Below are 17,026 nucleotides of genomic sequence, written 5' to 3' on the forward strand. Positions count from 1 at the left end.
ATCCCAGAACCACACGGGGGGACCTGGTGAATGACCTGCAGAGAGCTGGGACCAAAGTAACAAAGGTCACCATCAGTAACACACTACAACGGCAGGGAATCAAATCCCGCAGTGCCAGACGTGTTCCGCTGCTGAAGCCAGTGCATGTCCAGGCCCGTCTGAAGTTTGCCAGAGAGCACATGGATGATACAGCAGAGGATTGGGAGAATGTCATGTGGTCAGATGAAACCAAAGTAGAACTTTTTGGTATAAACTCAACTCGTCGTGTTTGGAGGAAGAAGAATACTGAGTTGCATCCCAAGAACACCATACCTACTGTGAAGCATGGGGGTGGAAACATCATGCTATGGGGCTGTTTCTCTGCCAAGGGGACAGGACGACTGATCCGTGTTAAGGACAGAATGAATGGGGCCAAGTATCGTGAGATTTTGAGCCAAAACCTCCTTCCATCAGTGAGAACTTTGAAGATGAAACGAGGCTGGGTCTTCCGACATGACAATGATCCAAAACACACCGCCCGGGCAACAAAGGAGTGGCTCCGTAAGAAGCATTTGAAAGTCCTGGAGTGGCCTAGCCAGTCTCCAGACCTCAACCCCATAGAAAATCTGTGGCGGGAGTTGAAAGTCCGTGTTGCTCGGCGACAGCCCCAAAACATCACTGCTCTTGAGAAGATCTGCATGGAGGAATGGGCCAAAATACCAGCTACTGTGTGTGCAAACCTGGTAAAGACCTATAGTAAACGTTTGACCTCTGTTATTGCCAACAAAGGTTATGTTACAAAGTATTGAGTTGTATTTTTGTTATTGACCAAATACTTATTTTCCACACTGATTTACGAATAAATTCTTTACAAATCCTACCATGTGAATTCATGGATTTTTTTTTCACATTCTGTCTCTCACAGTTGAAGTGTACCTCTGGTGCAAATTACTGACCTCTGTCATCATTTTAAGTGGGGGAACTTGCACAATCGGTGGCTGACTAAATACTTTTTTGCCCCACTGTATGTATGTATGTATGTATGTATATATATATCGTCGTTATCGTTCCCCTCGCACGTTTTATTTCTCCGGTTTCAGCGTTTTTGTTGCACAACTAAAGCGAGCAGTTTACTTTGTGTACTAACATGGAGTCGAGTCAACCAGCGCCACCTCTGGCCAAGTGCCACAGCCTACAGCCAGATCAACCTGTGACACACATCTGCAGCACGTTTGAATCCGTTTCATGCACAACACATTTGTACCTTTCAATTGTCTCTGTCTGTGCGTCATGCAAATAAACCTTTGAAAAGAATGAAATGATATCATGTATGTAATGAACCGCTGATCTGTACCATAAGTCATCCTTGCGGGGGTTGTCGGAACTATATGCGCAGTCGCACTAAGGACAGATGTGCTCAGAGGCATGCCCCGTAACATGTATGGAGCGGTCTATCGCGGCAGGAATAAATTGTACAAAGTCCATGTAAGTTACGATAATACTTTGATAAGTATGATAAGTGTGTTTCTAATGTAAGGTATGTTGCTGCGTTTGTATTGTGAGCTATCTGAAAACCTTTTATTCTTTACTTAAGTTACTTACTTATGTGCTATTTTTTAGCTAGACATGTGTGTCATGCAAGCTAGCAGCACCCCATGAGAAACGGGCCAAAGTGTTTAAGTGTTTACCGGAGTTTGCACCCTTGGCAAGCGGACTGAGGTATGTGATGAGAGGTGATCTGTTGCTATATTTTATTTAACTGAACTGTATAACCCCTTGATGCTGTTTGAAGTAACCCCTTTTGTTTTATTTAATCTGTGACTGTATATCTCATAATTACTTGTTTGAACTTACCTGAATTGACTTAAGCTCATTGTTGTTATTACTCATTGTTACAGTTCAAAAGGACTGTACAGTTATCAATTTTTTCTTATTTTATAGTTTTCACGGTGCTCAATGTCCAGAGAATGAGCCGTGTGTGGTGAGGAAATAAATGGCTGCACCCGTTAGAGACTCTTCTGTCGTTCTTGATGCCAAGGGCTGCTACAGTGAAAACTCATCGCTGCCTTGCAGCCATCTACACTCGTCTTATTCTTTCGTCGAACTGTGAGTAAAGGAGTGTATCGCATCACCCAGAGACTGCTGGATCAGTAAAGGACTCAAAATATGGACATTATAAATACAATGTCCTGCACATCTGCATCTTGTAAGCTGTGTGAGCAAATGATCTTCAACATGGCAGTCTAAAGTAATGCAAGAAAGAAAGACCTCTTCTGTATTTAACACAGTAGCATGTAAACTTGTGATGCTGAATATCCCACATTTCTTGCATCAGAATGTCTAAGACTGAATCTGGGCTTAATGCTATCAGTTGTACTTCTGTAAAAACTTAAGTGGCAAATTGTCTGATTTGAGGGCATCATCAGTATTATTATGTGTTAAATTATTTGGGTTTTGTTGCCAGTCTGTGAAGTTAAAGGTGTAAATATCTAAGTTGAGTGTTAATAAGTCTGAAACCACCAGTCAACCCATTTAAGTTCAGATATATACACTTAAAAGGGCAGGTGCAACAAGCCAAAAATAAAATTAATAATAATGTTGTCCCCCGTTGAAGAAATAGACAAATCTACAGAGGCACAACAGGCCAGGTCCAGCTCCAGAGAGCGAAGACTAACAGAAAAGGGGCAGGAGATGCATGAACAGGAAGCCAAGAAAAATGAAAGGTCATTTAGCAAGGCATATGAGTCCTGGAAGGAGTTAGCAAGAGGAGTTAGAACAAAGCTGAAAGGTTTCTGCTCAAACGAAGACCTTGTTAGAACACAAACAGACATTAAGGCTAAAGAAACATTAGTGCATGAACTGTATGAGCCTATCCGACGTAATCATACTTCTACTCCAGATGTTGTCAAGAAAATGGATGCATGTGTTGCCCTAACAACAGAAATTTGTGATCTCATTAGTAAACGACTAGAAGATATAGATAAGATTTTTAATGACAGGCTTGAGAAGGAGCGTGTAAGGATGATATTAAGTAAGGAGGAGTATGGATCTGTTTTTGGGAAAACTGAAACAGAAACAGTTATTTCAGAGCATTCAAAGGGCTCAGATTCATACTCCAGAGCCACCTCTACGACTTCTAGCAAACGTGTGGATGCCGAAGCTGACCTTGCAGCTAAACTAGAACAGGCGAAGGCAATGCAACGAATACATGAACAGCAAGCCAAGTTGAGTAGCCTAGAGCATGAGTGGAAAATCAAGGAAGCACAAATGATTGCAGAAATGACAGCAAAGCTAGAGGAAGAGAGAACTAAACTGCAACAGCTACAGGCAGAAAATGAGGTAAAAGTAGCAGCAGCCAGAGTGAGAGCTTACAACAACTACGACGGATTGGAAAGCCTTAAGTATGAACCAGATGACAAATCACAACTTGATAGCCAAATCATTGAATCTCAGAATCCATTGAATCCACAGGCTGAATCATTTCGACCTCAGTGTGCACCACCTGAGATTTTGCAAAAGCAACAGGAGGTCAGCTTAACACAGGAGCTTGCAAGCTTGTTTGTCTCCAACCGTCTGCCTGCACCTGAACCCACAGTGTTCACTGGTAACCCTTTAAAGTTTATAGACTGGAAAATATCCTTCATGGCATTGATTGGCCACAAACCCCTCCCCGCAGGTGAAAAAATGTTGTACTTGAAAAGTTATCTTGCAGGTGAGGCACGGAAAGCGGTCGAAGGATTCTTCTATCGAAACTCAGAAGATGCATATCAGGGTGCCTGGGAGATTCTTCAGGAGAGGTATGGAAGTTCATTTGTCGTCCAAAAGGCTTTCAGGGATAAACTGATGAAATGGCCAAAAATAGCTCCCAATGACCCAGTAGCCCTCAGAGAGTTTTCAGATTTCCTTCAAAGTTGCACCGAGGCCATCCCTCATGTTAAAGGGCTGGCAATTCTAAATGATTGCGAAGAAAATCATAAACTTCTCAAAAAACTGCCTGAATGGCTGGTACGCAGATGGGGTCGCGTTGTTGTGGATGAACTAGACAGATGTCAAGAGTATCCACCATTTGCTCATTTCACCAGATTTCTACAAAGGGAAGCTAGAATAGCCTGCAACCCCATTGCTTCTCCCTTCTTATTAACCACTAAAGTAACAGACGAAAGGCTTCCTAAGAGAACCAAGGCACTCAGCACCAATGCTCAAGCTAAGCACTCTGCAGGTAAACCAGGGACCTTAATTTCAAAGCCAAGACCACCATGCTTCGTCTGCAACGATGAAACACACGGTGTCGCAAAGTGCCCAACCTTTGCCACAAGGCTTCCTGATGAAAAGAGAGCTTTCATTCGTGAAAACCGTCTTTGCTTCGGCTGTTTAAGAAAGGGTCACACTAGTAAAGAATGCAAAAGAAGGCACACATGCACTAAATGTGGTCGAAATCATCCAACTTGCTTGCACACAGAGAGAATTGAGGGAGCCAGTGAAATGTTAAACAGTGACTCACCATCTGCAGGAAATGAGACAAAGGAAGTCCGCAATGTCATGTCACACACATTGACAAGATACTCCTCAGCTACGTCTAGCATTGTTCCAGTTTTTGTGTCATTGGCAGAAGACCCCCACAGTGAGATTCTCACATATGCTCTGCTCGACACACAGAGCGATTCAACTTTCATCTTGGGAGATCTGGTTTCTGCACTAGATGTGAAGACTCAGCCTGTGCAATTAAAGCTCAGTACAATGACAGCAGTAGACACAGTCATAGCTAGTAAAGTGGCTTGTGGATTGCAAGTTCGTGGGCTCCAGAGTGAGTCGCATGTTCAGCTACGCCAGGCATACACAAGGGATTTCATCCCAGTCGATAAGTCTCACATTCCTACAAAGGACACCGCACTTCAGTGGCCACATCTGAGGCAATTGGCAAACAAGCTGCAGCCACTTCAAGACTGTGAAGTGGGATTGCTGATTGGCTATGATTGCCCATCAGCACTGGCCCCTCTAGAAGTCATTGTAGGGTCAGAAAACCATCCATTTGCTCAAAGAACCGTGCTTGGCTGGAGCATCATAGGATCAGCAAATCCATATCTTGATAGAAAGGAACATCAGAGCTTTGCGCACAGAGTGGCAGTAAAGGAAATGCCATTGCCTCCGGTCAATGATGTGTTAAAGGTCCTAGAAATGGATTTCAGTGAAAGAAACTATCAAGATAAATATGTTTCTCAAGATGATGTTCATTTTGTAAAACTCCTCGGCAGCACGATCACAAAAAGGAAGGATGGACACTATGAGATGCCACTTCCTTTCAAGGGCAGCTCTCCACCCATGCTGCCAAACAACAAGCGACTGGCTGAAGCTCGTTTGCAACACCTCAAGAGGAAGTTAAGGTCCAACAGGCAGTACCATGACCATTACACAGCATTCATGGAGGAAACCATCAGCAAAGGTGTTGCAGAACCAGCCCCCCCCGGCACAGGCGGGAGAGACAATTTGGTACATCCCACATCATGGGGAGTACCATCCTAGGAAACCAGATAAACTTAGGGTGGTCTTCGACTGTTCAGCCAAGTTTCTGGACATCTCTCTGAATGACACCTTATTGACTGGCCCTGATCTGATAAACTCTCTAGTAGGAGTTCTCTGCCGCTTTAGGAGGGAAGCAGTAGCCATCACCTGCGACATTGAAAAAATGTTCCATCAGTTCTATGTCCCACCCAACATGCGGAACTACCTGAGGTTCCTATGGTGGAAGGGCGGTCAGCTGGAAACAGAACCCCAAGAGTATAGAATGGCGGTGCACCTTTTCGGTGCTGGTTCCTCTCCAGGGTGTGCCAATTTCGGCCTTAAATATCTTGCACAGCAATGCGAAGCGGATTATCCTTCGGCGGCTGCTTTCATTGAAAAGAACTTTTACGTTGATGATGGACTAACTAGCGTCCCATCAGTCAGAGAAGCTACAGACCTGATTATCAATGCACAACAGCTGTGTAAGACTGGAGGTTTACACTTACACAAATTTAATTCGAACAAGGTGGAGGCGCTATGTGGTGTTGCGCCTTCAGAAAGGGCAGTAACCACTGGACCTCTCAACCTTAGCCTGGATTCAACAGCGGAGGGTCACGTACTTGGCATTCAGTGGTCAATAGAAAGTGACACCTTCAGCTTCAACATCGACAAAAGGGATCAACCCTCGACTCGTCGTGGTATCCTTTCTGCAGTTTCCTCCCTCTACGACCCTCTTGGTCTTGTAGCTCCCTTTATCCTGAGTGGTAAATGTATTCTCCAGGAGCTGTGTCGCATGGGCATAGGTTGGGATGATCAGCTTCCCGATAGCCTACATGCACGGTGGGAGCAATGGAAAAGGGATCTACACAGGCTAAAGGAAATAGCGATACCCAGATGCTACCATCCTCCAGATTTTGGCAACATAGTGAGGGTGGAACTGCATCACTTTTCAGATGCTAGTAACAAAGGTTATGGTGCATGTTCCTACCTCAGATACAAGAATGGAAACGATGAAGTACACTGTAGCCTTGTGTTAGCCAAAGCAAGAGTTGCACCAACAAAGCTCATGAGCATCCCAAGGCTGGAGCTTTCGGCTGCAGTAATCTCCGCAAGGCTAAGCGTCATGTTAAAAACAGAGCTCGGCATGCAGATTGACGAGGAATTCTTTTGGACTGATTCCCAAGTTGTATTGGCCTACATCAACAATGAGGCACGGCGATTCCATGTGTTTGTCGCAAATCGTGTTCAGCTAATCCGAGAAACCACAGACCCTGCTCAGTGGCACTATGTGGATACGGCAGAAAACCCAGCTGACCACGCTTCGAGAGGTCTATGTGCAGGGGACATTCTGTCAACGAACTGGTTATCGGGTCCTAAATTTCTATGGAAACCTGAGATACATCCAACACTACATTTTTCACCAGATTTGCTAGTCTGTGACCCTGAAGTTAAATCGGTGAAAACTTTTGCCACCCATGCCAATGAGCAAAATGACATTCTGAACCGTCTAAGCCGCTTTTCCAGCTGGACAACGCTCATTAGAGTAGTTGCAAGAATTCAGAGACTAGGCATGAAGGCAGATCGTGTCAGCAGTATTGTGACGGTAGAGGAAAGGAGAAAAGCTTGTGAGCTAGTAATCGGTCTGGTTCAGCGACAAGCCTTTTTGCAAGACATAAAGACACTTCAGAAGGGCAACTCTCTTCCATGCTCTAGCCCCCTAAGCTGTCTTGATCCCATCTTAGATGAAGGACTACTTCGTGTTGGTGGAAGACTGACAAAGGCAACGCTCAGTCGAGAACTAAAACACCCGGTTATCCTTCCAAAGGAAAGTCACATTACAAGACTAATACTGTCTCATTACCATGCCACCATCTGTCATCAGGGTCGCAGTCAAACCCTAGCAGAACTCAGAGCAAATGGGTTTTGGGTGCTTGGGGGAAGCAAAGCAGTTGCCAAGTTAATACATAAATGTGTGCAATGTCGAAAACTTCGGCGCCCCACCGAGGAGCAACGCATGGCAGAGCTCCCGAAAGAAAGGACTGAAGCCTCTGCTCCTTTCTCGTACTCTGGTATGGATTGCTTTGGTCCATTTTCCACCAAGCAGGGCCGTAAGGAGTACAAAAGGTATGGGCTTATCTTTACATGCCTGTCTTCACGTGCTGTCCATATCGAGATGCTGGAAGACCTATCAACAGATGCATTCATCAATGCCCTTAGATGCTTCATCAGCCTCAGAGGAGCTGTTTGCCAACTCCGCTGTGACCAAGACACAAACTTTGTAGGAGCCAGAAATGAGTTCAGAGAGGCTCTCAAACAATGTGACATGCAGGCACTGGAGGCTTTCCTGGCAGACAAACAGTGTGAGTTTGTTTTCAATGCTCCTTCTGCAAGTCATGCTGGTGGCATCTGGGAACGCCAAATTAGGACCATTCGTAATGTGCTAAATGCCACTACCGCTCAGTGTGCAGGAAGACTAGACAATGCCTCTCTTAGAACTTTGTTTTATGAGGCCATGGCTATTGTAAATATCCGCCCCTTGACTGTGGGCAGTATCTGTGACCCAAAGGCACCTGAACCTCTTACTCCGAACCATCTTATACTGATGAAGTCCAAAGTTGCTCTACCACCACCTGGGAAATTTGTGAGAGAAGACTTGTATGCAGTGAAGAGGTGGCGTAGAGTACAATACTTAACCGAGCAGTTCTGGGGTAGGTGGAAAAGAGAATACCTCATGAATGTCTCCACAAGACAGAAGTGGCACAAAACCCGCCGTAATCTAAAAGTGAATGACATTGTTATCATCAAGGAAGATATGTTACCAAGGTGTCAGTGGCAACTGGGGCGTATCGTTGAAACTATCGAAGGCGATGATGGTTTAGTCCGTCGGGTCAAGGTTCAAGTAGGAGTCCAAAGTCAGACCAAGAAACAGGACCGTGCTTTCAAGCCCCCCATTATCGAGCGGCCTATTCAAAAACTGGTGGTTCTTGTTGAAAGAGAATAATAACAACTATGTTATTATCTGAGATGACCTGACATAAACAATGTAACAGTCCAGGTGGAACCTGCTCTATGATGTTTGTACACCTGTATATTGGTTGAAGTGGTTTCATTTTGTTGTTGTTCAAATCATGTATGATTAGCTAGTTTGTAATTCATAGCATGATTGGTGGGAGTGTAATGAACCGCTGATCTGTACCATAAGTCATCCTTGCGGGGGTTGTCGGAACTATATGCGCAGTCGCACTAAGGACAGATGTGCTCAGAGGCATGCCCCGTAACATGTATGGAGCGGTCTATCGCGGCAGGAATAAATTGTACAAAGTCCATGTAAGTTACGATAATACTTTGATAAGTATGATAAGTGTGTTTCTAATGTAAGGTATGTTGCTGCGTTTGTATTGTGAGCTATCTGAAAACCTTTTATTCTTTACTTAAGTTACTTACTTATGTGCTATTTTTTAGCTAGACATGTGTGTCATGCAAGCTAGCAGCACCCCATGAGAAACGGGCCAAAGTGTTTAAGTGTTTACCGGAGTTTGCACCCTTGGCAAGCGGACTGAGGTATGTGATGAGAGGTGATCTGTTGCTATATTTTATTTAACTGAACTGTATAACCCCTTGATGCGGTTTGAAGTAACCCCTTTTGTTTTATTTAATCTGTGACTGTATATCTCATAATTACTTGTTTGAACTTACCTGAATTGACTTAAGCTCATTGTTGTTATTACTCATTGTTACAGTTCAAAAGGACTGTACAGTTATCAATTTTGTCTTATTTTATAGTTTTCACGGTGCTCAATGTCCAGAGAATGAGCCGTGTGTGGTGAGGAAATAAATGGCTGCACCCGTTAGAGACTCTTCTGTCGTTCTTGATGCCAAGGGCTGCTACAATGTATGTACTATCAGGCTACATTTCTACAAAATGCCAAATTATATACACAAAGTCATAAGAATCACCACCCCTGTTCATCATGATATCTATACTTTTGCCCATAAGAAAAATGTCGTGAACAAATATAGACACACTAATATTTCACCAGTGTTGTAACATCACATGTTGTTAGCATGGGTAAGATAACGAAATCAATACCTCAGATGGAAGCACCTTGACTGGGTTACTTCAACATCACTGGGTGACATGTCACTTTGATGCACCGATAGTGGAATTATAGTTCAGGTGACCTGCATGCCTTTGCACTTTAAAGACACTAGAGCACCTAAAGGACGCATGGAAACATCAAGTGATACACAGATAAGACTGTTGCACAGAAATATGCAGTATCTGCACACTGTAACATGTTTAGTTGCTTTACTCAAGAGCCTGACTTCAGATGAATGGCTCTGACAATCCAATTTTTCTTGCAGATTGAATGCACCTTCTATGGGAAGTGGTATCACACAGTGTGTGTGGACTTCCCCTCTGCAGAAGGCGACTACAAATGTTGTGGTTGCTAAATAAACAGAAAAAATTGATCCCTGTTGTGTTCGCTTACTGATTGTTTTTAGTGTTGACAATCCACATTGCTGGGATTGCATCTTTCAACATGTTGGTCGGCAGATCTGGATGTACCAGGGGTAAGTGCAGCCACTCAGCCTCTACTCAATGTGATCATAGCAGCAGGTGCAGATGTGTCACAAGTTAATCTAGTAGTAGGCTGTGGTATTTGGCCACAGGTGGCAGCAGTGGACTGACCTGCATTGGAGACTGCTCTAGCTGCTGTGTGATAGTGGATCTGCTACAAATTGAAGATCATATGCAAGTGTTGGAAATTAACGCTTGTGTTATGTTGAAAAACAAAAAAGTGACATTGATTTTGTTGCGGGTCTTTTTGACCCGTACTGTGTAAATCCACTCAGAACTGTCAAGAAACTGCAATAAAACAATAGCAACTTTATTTCCCATCAGATAAACATGTAGAACACAGACATGCAACAGTTAGACTTTCCATAACTATATAGGAACAATTTGGTTTTTCGCTCTTACAAACACATTTCTTTTGAACCTGCCCAACGTTCTCAGTTTTTCAATGCTCAACATTTTCAATTTTGTCCACATGATGGACAGAATGTAACTGTGTGCTTTCTGCAGATGTACTTCTTGCATTTCTCACACAAAATGCTTGTTTTACAACAGGAATCTTCCTAACTAAGATTTAAAACAAAAGATTTCTACGTCTCCTCCAGTCCCAAAAACAGATGACAAACCAATCGCCACACCTGAGTCACTGACTTTCTTAAATCCACTCACTCTCACTGGCTCTGTTTATTACTAATCACTGTGTAACTGCTGTGAATTCACAGTAACTGCCATCTCCTTACAAATGTTCATTAGATTAACCACACTTATACAGACTATATAACCACCAACTCTCCAGCCATGTTGATGGATCGCCTATATTGGCTGGAAATATTCATTTCCAGAGAAAAGACACAGACAGACTCTGCTTACAGGATGTGATGTGACAACACTGATGAAATATTGATGTGTCATATTTGTCCAAGGCGTATTTCACTGTTATGGAAAAAGAGAATATTAAAATCATGATGAACAGGGGTGGTGATTTCTATGACTTTGTATATATAATTTGGAATGTTGTACAAATGTAGGCCAATAGGAAATATATGATATCATTTCATTCTTTTCAAAGGTTTATTTGCATGACGCACAGACAGAGACAATTGAAAGGTACAAATGTATTGTGCATGAAACGAATTCAAACGTGGTGCAGATGTGTGTCACCAGTTGATCTGGCTGTAGGCTGTGGCACTTGGCCAGAGGTGGCGCTGGTTGACTCGACTCCATGTTAGTGCACAAAGTAAACTGCTCGCTTTAGTTGTGCAACAAAAACGCTGAAACCGGAGAAATAAAACGTGCGAGGGGGACGATGACGACGACAAGAGTCTCCCGATCGTTTACTCTTGCTGTCCTGTGAACAACATCGACGTGGTGTTAATTGTTTGCTGTTTTCGCGATCGCGTCACGCATGAGGATATCACCAGGTAAACTCGAAACATTTGTAAACATTTGGTTGTTCAGCAGCATCAAGACTGACGGAGTGTGTTCGAGATAACCTCACAAGTGTCACAGATGACACATTTGGCGTTTTTTTTGCTGGTTTGTCGGTAGAAGCTCCTGAAACGCAAGACTGCCACACATCTGTTCGACCAACGCCTTGATCTAAACGCCAGTAGATCTGGAACACCGGCCTTAGCGGTCTTTGAGTACGCGGCCCTTGAGGACCGTTGAGGCTGTGTACTTTGAGGCTGCAGACCCTGAATTGGGATACAGCCACATTGTGCAAAAGCAGATAGGTGGTTTGCACAACAAAAGGATATGACCTGTAAAAATCTCAGCAGGGGTGATTAACACCTCGGGACTTGCACCAGAATATAAGAAAGTCAGTGATTTTAGTAGGTGTTGGGTTCAAGGGATTTACGCAAATTTGCAAAGGGTTAGTAAATCAAGTGTTGAGGTTAGCTCGGTGCTTACCTTTAGATGAGCCCACAAACCGAGAGAAACTCCGTGATGAAGCTGGAACTCTTTCCAAACACAGGAAACAGATCAGGGAGCAGAGACCCACGTGGTTCACGCTGATCTCAGCTACGATCCAGGAGACAAGGGTGGGCAGATCGATGCAGATATAGATCCAAACGTTGGTAGTGGTATATGATCGATACTTTGTTTGTTTCTCTCCTCTGGGTTCACTATTTTACTCGCTGCGGATGAAGAAGCAGCTCTGTCTATGCGAACAACTCTTCTTATGCGGCAGACTCACTTTGCTCCGCCCCCTTCTTCTGCCCTGCTGGGATTTGATACTGTGCCGTCACGTGACTCGGCTACACACGGAAAACGCATTTGGTCTGAAGAGAGAGAGATACAGGAACAACATGTGGAGATATTTTACGGCTGTAAATGAAAATGCTGGAGAACAGAAGGAAAGCTTGTCAGCACCTAAAGCCACAGGGCACCACACAAGCTGTAGAGTTCAGCTTATTTTTTCACACCCCAGTTAAATGCTTTGACTGAATTCTCACTGCACACACTCAAACTTAGTGTTTGTGTACACTGTGGACATTATAACCTGACACTGATCACTGCTGCTCTGACAATCACAATCACATCCATGTAATCATTTAACTGGGATGATCTGGATTTACTGCACAATGCTGAATGTGTCCTTACAGTACAGGGAATAACTCTGTCTGTGTTCCTGTAGAGAAACTCTGGGTTTGTGTGCTGACGAGCATCACTCACAGTACGTTACGAAAGCTCACTCATACCTTTCCAGATGTGACAAATTCAAAAAGATGCTGAAACCTTTGGAACATCATAAACTACACATTGTTGTACTCTTTTAGGATGGAACAGCTTTCACATTTATTTACTCTTAAAGGATAAAAGATCTTTTTAAGAGTTTTGCATTCAAGAGGAGAATGTTTAAATAAGTCATGTAAATGAGAATTACAAAGTTGGTGGCTGCAGTATAAACAAATTGGTGTATCTCAAAAATAAAACTATGAAGACACTCAAAATTAATTTCGTCTGGTTGGAAACTGTTTTGTGCAACTTTTTTATATTTACAAATTTGAGGGATGAACCTCTGAAATGTCTTTAACTAGAAATGTGTGTAAAAATACCACTTTTGCAATTTATGTAGTTACTGTTGACTTAATGCATACATATGAATAAAATTTGGGATATAATGGTTGTATTGATGTATAGCAACTTGAAATGCTCCCAAAAATGGAAGTACAACATGTAAAAATATAAAGATAAGCTCAGGCAGACTTGGTTCTGTGGTAGGTCTAAAGGGTTAAACTGCTTCCTCACATCTGCTTCATGAATATGAAGGGTTGTAGTGGAAGATGGTGGTGTGAAATCCTCATAGCTGTGGAGTGAGGAGGGGGCTCCTGTGGCTCTGTGCTGGTGGGAGTGGGGGGGGGGGGGGTGATGGACTAAAGTGTCTCTATTGTTGGGGAAGGTGGAGATGTCAAGGCTGCTTGATGGCTCATCAAACCGGCAGTAAAAGTCGTTGAGGGTGTTGGCCAACAGCAAGTCGTCAGTGGAGTGGGGCTGTGTGCTTATATCCTTACTCTCATTTCCCTTATCGTATCTGTAACATGCAACTTCTGTCGGTGCTGTGCTACTGGAAACTGAATTTCCCGGAGGAACCGACCCGAGGGATTAATAAAGTTCCATCCATCCATCGGACATTTGCACACGTGCTTAAGAATTGCATTGACCCCATTTCCTCCAAAGTAAAATTCTAGCTGCACATGCCCATAAAAATTTCTCCCACTGAAATGAGAGCCAGCACTGTTTTGCAGTATGTTTAAATTACATTGTTTTGAGTTTGTTATACATATTTACTGTACAGTTTAAAGCATTTCTGAATATTGAGTCTTTTTTGTGGTGAATTGTTTGTACCAAAATAATTGATTCTGTTCATCTGGACGTGGCGTTTTCAGTGTTCCAAGTGACTTCTTCAATCTCAGCTGACTGCAGGTTTCCCAAACCTAGTAAACAGTACATTTGCACAATGACGAAAACAGCCCACTGAATGAACAATGAGCTGAAAGATAAGTTTCTTCATCATTAATATGCAAATCATGACCATTGATCAACAGCCACTGATCAAATTCCATGAGTACCATTCACAGAGAGTTGGGGAATGGCTGCAATCCCAGCTTTGTAAGATGGTGAAAGATGTACCCTTAGGGTCAGTGGCTCCAGATTGGATCATGGAGGCACCGACCAGAGGGCAGCAGTCAAACTGGTGGTGGATGGGGTGCGAGAGGTCACCTGAGGTGGTCCTGCTTTTTCTGAGACAGGAGGATCTGGCCATGGCCTCCAGGGGTCGCAGAGGGCAGCCAGTGATTTTTGGGCAGTGTTAATTACCCTCTGAGCAGCCTGTTCTCAGTCGTGGCCCCTGCACATCTAGCTCCAAACACCCAGGCAGGAGGAGAGCACGCTCTCTACTGAGGAGCGGTAGAAGGCCAGCAGCAGCTTCTGGTCCAGGTTGTGCTTCCCCATCACACAGAAGAAGTGCAGCTGCTGCCGGGCCTTCTTAACCATGAAGTTGGTGTTGGGGTTCCAGGTGAGATTAGCGGAGATGTGGGTTCCCAAAAACCTGAAGGTGGAGACAGATTCCACCCGTTTACAATGAAAGGGGAGGGGAGTGAACCTGTCTGTCCTGAAGTCCATTAAGAGTCCTTTGGACGTTCAGCTTCGGGTTATTTTCTGACCAACAGTGGAACTAGTTCTCTAGAACTAGAACTTTTTGACTGTAGGTCTCAGACATTATTAACATTGTGTCTAACCCTGAGTGTGAGCTTATTATTACAGCCTGTACTCTCTTAATTATTGTAGATCTTTAGCTATGTTGTGTTTCGATATGCTGTATTCTTACAACCTAAATGACAGAATTTAGACTTCTGTTTAGAATTTAATATTTTGTAAGTAAAACAGGGCGGACTGATTGGAAAGTAAACTGAAATGTTTAAACTTCTTAGAATGAGGTTTTCAGAAGAGGAAGGGAAAAAGGAAGTAACATTGATACTTGATCTTCGCAAATATTCAGACCCACTAAAGACTGATTATATTTACACGATTAACAGGCACAGTGATGCATGTCTCCTCTGCTCTAAGCCCCAATAACCAAACTACAGTTTCCTCTAATAATCAAAGTTAACTATGGAGCCCATTCACTGATGTGCCGTCCAGACTCGTGTAACTGGCTTTGGCTACGAATAAAAGCCGAGATGTGCTTTTGCTGCTGTCCCATTGTAGTCGCTCAGGAAGAGGACGTCTCCCACCCAGCCCGACCGTTAACTTCTCCGCTTTAAAAGCATTTCCAGTCCCACTGATAAATACGACGCATTACCCAAATCCTGACTGCGACATCATGTCTACGTTTAGATTTTTGTTCAGCCTGCTGAGATTTTCAGGGCTTTCCCTCCGTCGCAGGAAATCCCGAGTAGTCGGACTGAGTTTGTTTCCTGATTTTTATTTTTTTTTAATTATAAAGTTTATGCATCTTTTGAAGAACACAGACGTCAAAAACATTTGTTGGATAGACCTGAGTGTCAGCTTATTATTACAGCCTGTACTCTGTTAAGATGGTTATTGTAGATCTTTATTTTCGTTACTTCTGAGCAAAAGTTCGTTGGTTCAGTTCCAGCCAGGGATAATAAATAAATAGATAAATGAACAAACCCCGCCTTGTCACGAGGGAGCAGTAAGTGCCATTACGAAACGTCCAAAGAAGTCCAAAGAGTCGCAGAGCCAAAGCGTAAAAACTGAATACAGTGAAAAGTTTCGACCAAGTTTCCTAAAATGTTTTTTACAAACGCTCTGATCAACTGACAGCAAACATCTCACTCACCTCCATCTACAATCGTCAGAAAGATCCAGATCAACAAATACGAGCTCCGTTTACCCACCATTACTGTTACATTCTCCGCTGTGTCCCGCCTCCTCCTCACCGCAGGGACCTACTGTCCACAGTTTGAATAAACGCTTTTACATGAGGTGGATAAAGTCAAACACAAAGCTCCCTGTAGTCAAAGTTTTTTTCATTAACGTTTTCATTAAAATCATAAAAGTTATGGTGCAGTGAGTTTTTTTTATGTTTTATGTTATTTTATATTTTGTTGATTTAAAGTCTCACACACAACCCGTTTTTAAACTCTAAAAAAAAAAGAGAAAAGAAGAGGAGGAGTGTAGCGACTTCCACTGAGCCTGCCTATTTGCCTGTCAACTTTACGCAATAATGCCAGAGGTGGAATTGCTCGCTTGTTTATTAAAGTGCTTGAAAAGTTTACAAAGCAATGTGATCGGCTCGCGATTCAAACTCTTAAAACATCACAGGCTCTAATGCAACAAGGGGAAACTCGTTGTGCTGCGGTCAACAAAAACTACGGCTACCCAGCCCTCCTCTCTGTCAAAATCAAACCAGTGAAAGACAGACTGACAACGCCCTCTTAATGTAGCCGCTAGGACCCACGTGACTCCCATTACACATCACCATAGCAACCAAACAAATGAAAACCCAGTGATCATTAAAATTCAATACATTTAATTATGACTCCTACAAGGAGAAACAAGCAAAAGATACAGGTAAGCAGATGTGTGATTGGATAATGGCAGGTCATGTATCCTAAAACATTAAGAATCAGAATACTTTCTTAATCCCTAAGGAAATTATGTGGGTTACAGTTCCTCCAAGAAGAAATGGTAAAAATAGTAACAGTAACAGACTAAACTCCAAACAATATATACAATGATATAATATTAATTAGTCAGTGTCAATTGTTGATTTGTCCTGTTCTCATTGTATGACGAATTATGATGTCTGTTTAGTAGCCATTTGCATACAACGTTTGCATACTATGCATACGCTGTCTCTCTCTTCGTGTGTGTGTGTGTGTGTGGGGGGCGGGGGGGGGGGGGGGGCGCCAGAGGGGGTGTTTGCCCAGGGCGCCAAACAGGCTAGGACCGCCACTGGCTGTGTGGGATCATTTTGATCTTTCAACTGCAAATAAAGTA

The 17,026-nt window shown here is 43.3% G+C and overlaps 1 protein-coding gene across 5 annotated transcripts in view; it reads right to left on the reverse strand.

Moving 5' to 3' along the window:
• The window catches only part of LOC146511834 (uncharacterized), a 32,178-nt gene that overhangs the window by 7,130 nt on the left and 8,022 nt on the right, over positions 1-17,026 (reverse strand). Inside the window, exons 1-2 of one of the 5 annotated variants that reach the window (XM_085171920.1) lie at positions 15,864-16,086; positions 11,969-12,339 (exon numbers count right to left, since the gene is read on the reverse strand). The exons of 3 other annotated variants lie outside the window; for them this stretch is intronic. Coding sequence is in view for 1 of the 2 variants with exons in the window: in XM_085171919.1 (XP_085028045.1) it covers positions 15,864-15,869 (6 nt within the window). In the remaining variant the exon portion in view is untranslated. Of the gene's footprint in view, positions 1-11,968; positions 12,340-15,863; positions 16,087-17,026 lie in introns of those variants that run through there. One more of the 5 variants, XM_085171919.1, reaches the window with a different exon arrangement.

The sequence above is a fragment of the Neolamprologus multifasciatus genome, chromosome 9 (genome assembly GCF_963576455.1).
Source record: "Neolamprologus multifasciatus chromosome 9, fNeoMul1.2, whole genome shotgun sequence".
NCBI lineage: Eukaryota > Metazoa > Chordata > Actinopteri > Cichliformes > Cichlidae > Neolamprologus > Neolamprologus multifasciatus.